Below are 8,935 nucleotides of genomic sequence, written 5' to 3'. Positions count from 1 at the left end.
GTGTTGAAGACCTTCCCGGGAATTGGATCAACTATTTTCCTATGACTCAACATAAACTGGGGTGCTCTGCCAGGGAGCTGTAGTTTGTTGTACAATTTGGAAAACTAGAAATTATGCTTGTTCCAGATGACGTTTCCCTGATGATCCAGCGAAATTTTAAGACTGTATTTAGATGGGACCATGGGTAATATAGGGAAAAAACCAATACATAAGAAGTCTTGATGGTGTAGCAGAGAAGATCAAGATAGTGATAAAAGAAGCGTGCTCGAGGCGAAAGGGCTCCAACTATTACAAAATTAAAATTAAAGAGAAAAACCCTAATTTGGTCTATGAAGTTGCCCTGGATGTGCATTTTGTCACGAACTTGCAAATCGTGAATTTTGGGTCACGAAATTGCCCGCGCGAGTGTTTTCGTCACTCCATCATGGCGACCGTTAGTTTGGTGACGTGGCTAATCGTTTTTTTTTGTTGCAAATTGGCGCCTAAATTATTTTTTTCTATTTTTCTAGTCCTAATTTTGACTTCCTAGGGGGGCAATTTGTAAAAAACATTTGGCCACATCAGAGAACTAATATTGGTCGTGACGGAATGACCAAAACGCTCGTGCGGGGCAACTTCTTGACCCAGAATTCACGATTTGTAAGTTCGTGACCAAAGCACACATCTGGAGCAACTTCATAGATCAAATTGGTGATTTTCTCAAAATTAAATCTCAGTATCCAACATTAGATGAAGATGTTTTCTCGATGTTGGTTGGGGGAAAAAATCTGTTGGTGCAAAACGGAAAGATTTTCCAATTAACATGCTAGATGTTATGGCATCATCTCAATCTCTGATAAGACATTGTGCAACCACACAATAAGTGTTCCATTCAGACAAACAAATGTTACAGTTTGCTGTTTCCGGTCTTCGTCAGGCTGCCCATAGCACGGGCCTTCTCCCTGAGACGACAACATACATCCTTCACCACTGACTATGGATGAGATATTAGCACGCAGTAAGATTATTTGGATAATTTTTCACCACCATCATAATTCAGTTGGACCTACTAGACCCATATAGTCCATCAATAAAACCCATAGTGACCACCTCCCAAGCCCGGATATGAAACTCTCTCTGGATATTGCCAAACTCCCTTCAAAGTAATTGGGTTTGCCAATAATGAAGAAAGACTAGAAAAACCTCAATGGAATCAAACTGAAGAGAAAATTAGGGGAAAAGACTCAAGTTCTCGAAAGTATATGCTCGCTTTTCTTAGGAACAAATGACCTTGGTAAATGCTTGCTTGAGTAGCATTCCTATCTATATGCTATATTTTCTTGAGGTTCCCAACGTGTGATGAAGAAGATGTATTGGCAAAGGAAAATGATAGTCTGGCATGAATTGGATGGTAGAAAAATAGCATTTGGTAAAATGGCAAATTGTGTGCTTGCCAACGGATTGAGGTGTTGGATCTAACATCTATGAATAAGATCATGTCATGTAAATGGTTTGTGGACACTACAGAACACATGGAAAGAACTATTTTTAGATAAAAGGCGCCTCCGCCCAGTTCCATTCCATTTTCAGAAATAAAACATATAGTTCACAAACATCATCCACTACCAGCCTACTCTAGAGGCCAAAGCTCAAACAAGCCTATGCAACATCCCAAGTTTTTTCACAAAAGACTACACACTATACGACCATAGGGAGAGTTCACAAACACCCATTTTATACTTCGTTTTCCTAGGAGCTTTTTCATCCTCATTTTTCCTTTTTCTTCACAGTCCAATTCACAACTTGATCTCACCACGAACTTCCGGGGTCCCTGGACCAATCACCATTACTCCAACTTTTCTTCTCTTCATCGCCACTCGACTTGGAGAAGCTCATGTGCTTTCAGTTCCAACTCCTCGCACCATTCTTCTATCGTCAACTTCCACCTGGCCTTGCACATCGGAATCCATCACCTGAGCAACCGCGCAATCCTCCTCCATATTTCCTGCATTCCAGTCTAGATTAGTCGACCAAAAAAAATTCATTTCTCATTTTCCAGGCATTCCAAATAACAACAGATGTAATTATATTCACCGCCCCATTAGCTTCGTTACTAACCCAAAAACCAGCCACTTGCTCATAGGTGGAGCCAACCTGTTTCTTCATGATAATAGACACACAGTTCCAAACCATCTTGATAATATCGCATTCAAAACACAGGTGTTCCACACTCTCTAAATCAGAGCAAAAAAGACATCTCTTATCTTGTACTAGTTGCCTTTTAGACAAATCATCCCTAGTAAGGATTTTGTTGTCTGAAACTAACCAAATAAACACGTGTACTCTAGGTGGTACATTCAGCTTCCAAACTGAAGGGGTAAACACAGGTTTAACACCTCTGAAGTTCACCACAACATAAAGAGATTGGGAGGTATATTCCCCAGATGCATGTAGTTTCCAGACCAACTGATCTGGTTCCCCACTCAAATTTAATTGTTGAACAATAGTAGCTTTTAAATCCCATTACATCAGTAACTTTTCATTGAAACATCTTCTAAAGGAGAGTTTCAACTCTAGCCCATCCCAGATATCACTAATAGTTTTTGTTTGCTCATTACAAATAACATACAACTCCCAAAAATGAATGGTCAAGCTAGTGCCGCCAAACCATTGGTCTTCCCAAAATTTAATATTTCGACCATCCCCAACCAACCACTGGTATACAAATTTTACAGCAGTAAAAGCCCAGAGCAAACCTCTTCAAAAAGGAGAAAGATTCACATTTTTACTACAAGCAAAAATGTTTGGATGTTGTGTTCTATATTTAAACTGAATAATATCTTTCCATATTTTATGATCATCCAGATTAAACCTTCTAATCCAAGAGGACAGAAGAGATATATTCATCTCTCTTATATTAGGAATCCCCAAACCTTCAAACTCTTGTTTCATACTCACTAAATCCCAATTAGCTAGATGGTATTTATGATGCCCTTCATAGTTATCCCACAGACAATGCACCATTTGTGAGTTAATTGCTTTAACAGCCCACTTCGGAAATTTTAGGAACGACAATAAATAAATTGGTATACTTACTACGCAAGACCTAATTAGGATCAACCTGCTATCATGGTTTAGTAGTTGACCACGCCAACCGGGCAATTCTCTTGATGATACTATCAATCAAAGGCTGGATATCTTCTTTCTTTAGCTTGCTGAAGTGCAAAGGCACACCAAGATATTTGATGGGAAACTCACTTACTTTACACCAAAAAACTTCAGCTAAAACATTGATTTCTTCCACAGGAATATTGATAGGGACTAGATCACTATTATTAAAGTTTATTTTCATTCCTGAGATTTGTTTAAACAGGGAAAGCAACCATTTTAAGTTTTGGGCTTGCTCCACATTGTTCTGTAGAAATAGAAGTGTGTCGTCTGCATATTGCATACTGAACACACCACCCGGTCTCATATTACTCAAAAGCCCAGAAATCATATTATGTCGCGCCGCTTTAATAAGCATTTTTGTAAAAACATCCGCTAGAAAATTAAGAAGGATGGGGGATAAGGGATCTCCTTGACGGAGCCCTTTAGCTGTAAGAAAATAATTGCTCTCATGATCATTAATTCGCACCCCAACCGACCCTCCTTGCACCAGGTTCGTGATTTGTTTCACCAACTTCGGCTAAAACCTCGTTGCATTAACATGCTCTCCAAAAAGGACCAGTCCACTCGATCGTACATTTTCTCATAGTCTAATTTCAAAACACCCCCCTGCTCATGTTTACTATGAACGTCATGAACAATTTGATCCGCAGAAACAACACTCTCCAAAATATATTGTCCTTTAATAAAATCTGTTTGATTAGTCGAGATAAGCCTATCAGCAATTTTTCCTAGTTTGTTAGTACAAGCTTACAAAAATATTAAAACTGCAGTTCGTCAAGGCAATGGGCCTATATCTTTTCAAATAAATTTCATCAACGGGCATGGCGAAGTTGATTCTTAATAAATCCGCTTCATCCTTCTCAAAATCCCTAAACAGGTTAATAAGGTTAATAAGATCTGATGGTTTCCCAGAAATTTTGATAAAACAAAAAAGGAGAAACCGTCAGGTGGTCCATCTGCATATGAGCCAAAAACAGCCTCTTTGATTTCATCTTCAGAGAAAGGTTGGTCCAGAAAGTTATTTTCAGCCACAGTGACTAAATCATCACTTTCCCAAAAGTCTTCATCTAGGTTAATGTCCATTTTATCCTCTTTCCCAAAAAGGTTTTTGTAAAAATCTACGGCAACATCAAACATCTCCTGAGTAGACTCAACCTCCATACCCTCTTTATTTTGCAAAGAAATAATTTTATTTTTTCTCCTCCTTTAATTAGCTACCGCATGAAAATAGGTTGTATTCTATCACCCTCCATAATGTACTTCTCTCGAGACCTTTGTCTGGCACTAATTTATTCCATACGCCACATATGATTTAGCTCAGCACTAATGTGCTTCATCCTGTAGATAGAGTTTCTGTTTCAGACATAATATGAAGGCAATTAAACTCGGCAACTAAAGCTTGTTTTTTTCTTTTTTGCTCAGCATTTATGTTAATACCCCAGCCCTTTAGAAATTTCCTAAGTCTCCGCAGTTTAACTTGCCACACATCGATAGCTTTTCCATGAGGACAAGGTTGTTTCCAATTTTTAGTAACAAGATCCCTAAAACCCTCAATCTCCAGCCACCACTTCTCAAAACGAAAAGGTTTTTGCGTGTGACTAATGCCACGAACTGTCTGTACAAGGGGAGTGTGGTCACTACCCGGTCGTGCTAAAGCTGACACGGGGAAATGAGATTCTCAACATGTAGAAACAAGGATCCTATCAATATTGGCCATAATAGGTACAACTTGATTATTTGTCCAAGTGAACCTCTTGCTGGAGTTATGCAACTACACTAAGCCAGAACCATTAATCAATTCATTGAACTTGTTAACCCATTCGAAATTCACTATCCCATTATTCTTGTCCTCAACTTTCCTTAGCAAATTAAAATCCCCACCAACAACGATAGGGATATTATTATTTTGAGTTAAGGATGATAATTCATCCAAAAACTCTTGCTTATGTTCTTCATAAGCAGTCCCATACATCGCCAAAAAGTTCCAAATAAATTTGTCTTTTTTATTTTCAAGGAAACCATCAAGCAGAACTTTCTTTTGTACCACGAGAAAATCTCGAACATTCCCAGGTTAATACCCACTAAAATGCCATGGTAAATCTTACGGCAACATCGCAGTCTCTGAAAATGCATTGTGCAACCACACACCAAGTGTTCGATTCAGACGAACAAATGTTACAGTTTGCTGTTTCCGGTGGTCTTCGTCAGGCTGCCCATTGCCCGGGCCTTCTCCCGGAGCACAAACTTCTGCGTCTTCCCCGTCGAAGTCTTCGGCAGAGCCTCAAACACCACCGTCTTGGGCGCCATGAAATGCGGCAGCCTCTCCCGGCAGAACCCTATGATCTCTGCTTCCGTGGCACTGGCGCCATCCTTGAGCTCGACGAAGGCGCACGGCGTCTCCCCCCAGTGGTCGTCGGGCCTCGCCACGACCGCCGCCTCGAGCACCGCCGGGTGGCTGAAGATCACCGACTCCACTTCGATCGAGCTGATGTTCTCGCCGCCCGATATGATGATGTCCTTGGCCCTGTCCTTGAGCTGGATGTACCCGTCCGGGTGCCGCACGCCGAGGTCGCCCGTGCGCAGCCATCCGCCGGCCATGGATTCCTTGGTCGCGGCCATGTCCTTGTAGTACCCGCTCATGACGGTGTTGCCCCGGAACATCACCTCGCCCACCGTCTTCCCGTCGAGCGGCACGCTCTCCATGGTGGCTGGGTCCTTGACGTCGACGTCCTGCATCGCCATGTGGTGGAACCCCTGCCGCGCCTTGAGCCGCGCGCGATCCTCGCCCGGCAGCGCGTCCCACTCCGGCATCCACGTGCACACGGTGGCCGGGCCGTACGTCTCAGTGAGGCCGTAGATGTGGTACACTGCGAAGCCGAGCCCCTCCATCCCGAACAGGATGCGGGGAGGCGGCGCCGCGCCGCCCGTCATGACGCGCACCGTACCCGACAGCGGCCTCCGGTCCCCGGCCGGCGCGTTGACGATCATGTTGAGCACCGTCGGCGCGCCGCCCATGTGCGTCACCCCGTGCCGCGCGATGCTGTCGAAGATGACCTTGGCGGTGAAGTGGCGCAGGCAGACGTTGGTGCCGCCCTGCATGGCCACGCCCCACGGCAGGTTCCAGCCGTTGCAGTGGAACATGGGCACCGTCCACAGATACGTCGGCATGTGCGTGATGTCGTAGGCGAGCACCGTGCCGACGGTGTTGAGGTACGCGCCGCGGTGGTTGTACACCACGCCCTTGGGCCGCGACGTCGTGCCGGACGTGTAGTTGAGCGCGATCGGGTCCAGCTCGTTCTCCGGCCACCGGATGTCGAACTGCGGCGGGGCGTCCCTGACGAGTCCCTCGTAGTCCGTGCAGCCGGCGGGGTCGGCGTCGTCCGAGATGGTTACGAGGACCGGGAGGCTGGCGGCGTCGGCCGCGAGGCGCTTCAGGGCCGCTCTCCCGACTTGGATGAGGCTCGACTCGACGAGGAACACCTTGGCGCCGGAATGCTTTAGCAGGGCGGACACCATGGCCGCGTCGTGGCGCGTGTTGAACGTGCAGAGCACCGCGCCGGCCATTGGCACGGCGAAGTGTAGCTCGTACATCGCCGGCACGTTGGGGCTGAGGACAGCGACCTGCACATTGGCGGCGTGGTTAGCGACATCTAATGAAAAATCTTTGTATTGCTCAGCATGAGCCCATGGTATCTTGGCAATACAGCCCATGGTGTGCATGGCCCCATGGAAATTAATTGCTACACTGCTCTGATCTTATACTCCATGGCGCATAAGAAAATACTCCATGATGGGGATGGGAATGGGAATACCATGGGCACATAGTATTTTCTTTTTGTGGCCAAACATTATCCCATTCCCATCGCCAGCATTCCACATGGAAATCCGGAAGATCAATGAGTGCACGGATCATTGCCCAACAGCTACCCACTGTGCCCAAGCGGCCATTAGCATTTCATGAGAAGACGCAATGTCAGGCCACAGCAATTTCATTTTATGAGAAGACAGCAAATCCGTTCCATCAATTCAGAATTGCTCCTAAAAAGGTTGAAACAGCTAAACGCTACTAATGGCCATGGATTAGCAGGACGTGAAATGAAGAACTGCTTACTGTCTGGCTTGGGCCAATATCAAGATGGAACAGAGTTACCAGAGAGATATAGGCCAAACAAGACAGCTTGTCGGGTTGCGCGCACTGATCGACTCACCACATCACCCCGTGAGACGCCGAACCGTGCGGCGAGCGCGGCGGCCACGCGGACGCAGCGCTCCCGGGTCTCCCTCCACGTGGTCGGCCGCGCCTCCCCGTACACCACGGCCGGGCGGTCGCCGTAGACGGCAGCGGCGCGCTCGATGAAGCTGATGGGCGTCAGCGGCGCGTAGTTGGCCGCGCACCGCACCGTGCCGGCGTCCATGTCCAGCACCTCCGCCTCCTCCTTCTTCTCTCTTCCCACAAGGCTGGAGAAGAAGGAGAGGGATGCCACGCCGAGGAGAGGAGGCGAAGTAAACGGGGCGCGCGGGCGGCGTGGCCATGGCGGGGATAATTTAGTTAACGCGCGCGCGCCGGCGAGATCGGGACTGGGATTATGATAACCCCGGTGGGGATTAGAAAAATGGCGGAGCTGGATCAGCTGACGCTGAAGCTGCAGCTGCTGATGGACTGGTTCGATGCTGTCCCTGCTGCTGATGACGACGCTGCGGCGGCAGTGGATTAGTCTACGGAGCAGCGCGGCTCTGCTCATGGCCTCGAGTGAGATCGAGTGGCGAGTGAGAGGAGAGTGGCGAGTGATAGGGAAATGAAAATGGCGGAGATGCTGTGTTGCTCTCAGGATAAAACGAGAGTACACGCGCGGATGACATGACATTGTGGATCGTTGGTTTATTTACGTGCCTGACACGGGAGCTCTTTTTTTTTAATGGAAAACTCATTCCATTGAACAACTTGCGTATAGCAACATCGGAAGTTGGGCAAAGGTAGGCACATGGAACGCAGCGATTCTACCGGCTCAGGTAGGTAAAGGAGTGATAACGTCATGCTGACGTCACCCATGTGTTGATTTAGTTTTCAAAAATTTGTGAAAATATTTCTGAAATTGTCGAACATGAACTTATGAAAAATTATTTACTGTTCAAAGTATGTTTCAGAAAGTTTCACAAAGTTTCACATATGTTGTTAACGTGTTTATGAAACGTATGAAACATCTTCTACTGTTTAAATTTATTTAAATTATGTTTCAGTTTAGTCAAAAAGGGAACAAAAAGTTTCACCAATCTCAAAGCACGATGTGTGGTGGATGACAATCCTACACATACAGTTGCATGTAAAAAGGAGTTTTACACATGGCCCGGCCGTACGCTTGGGGTTTCGATACCATCTTTGCACTGAAACACAAGAGGTGCGTTTGGTAGCCTGTATGGTACCACTGCGCCAGCGAGATGAGTCTCCCTGCACGTCGCGAACAGACCATGTGCCATGAAAGGCGAGTCGTTTGGTAGACTGAGCGGTCTTTTCTGCGACGGAGAGGGAACCTAGACCCCATTGTTTGGTTGCCCGTTTTCAGTACTTTCTTCTCTACTCGTGCAGCTCACAGCCTGTTTGATTGCAGATAGCTGCGTGCTGTAGTAACCCCTTCACTTGGAGTGGTGAGGTTAACCAGTACTAAATAACAACACCCATCAGATTTAGTTCATCACAAAAGGTGCTGGTAATACACAGCAACTACTTAGTGGGCGATGCATCACGAGCGAAGCAACTATACTTCATGATGCATCACAGTTTCATCAC

The 8,935-nt window shown here is 46.0% G+C and overlaps 1 protein-coding gene across 1 annotated transcript; it reads right to left on the bottom strand.

Moving 5' to 3' along the window:
* Positions 1 to 5,132: 5,132 nt before the first annotated feature.
* LOC127297165 (butanoate--CoA ligase AAE1) lies at positions 5,133 to 7,970 on the bottom strand. The gene is made up of 2 exons (XM_051327461.2): positions 7,359 to 7,970; positions 5,133 to 6,771 (listed from the first exon to the last, which is right to left on the bottom strand). The coding sequence occupies exons 1-2, from the start codon at positions 7,890 to 7,892 to the stop codon at positions 5,326 to 5,328; spliced, it is 1,980 nt and encodes a 659-aa protein (XP_051183421.1). The 5' UTR covers positions 7,893 to 7,970; the 3' UTR covers positions 5,133 to 5,325.
* Positions 7,971 to 8,935: the final 965 nt, after the last annotated feature.

Source organism: Lolium perenne, chromosome 4 (assembly GCF_019359855.2).
Source record: "Lolium perenne isolate Kyuss_39 chromosome 4, Kyuss_2.0, whole genome shotgun sequence".
NCBI classification, from domain to species: Eukaryota; Viridiplantae; Streptophyta; class Magnoliopsida; order Poales; family Poaceae; genus Lolium; species Lolium perenne.
The sequence above is the reverse complement of the archived record's forward strand: the minus strand, read 5'-3'. Positions and strand labels throughout refer to the sequence as shown.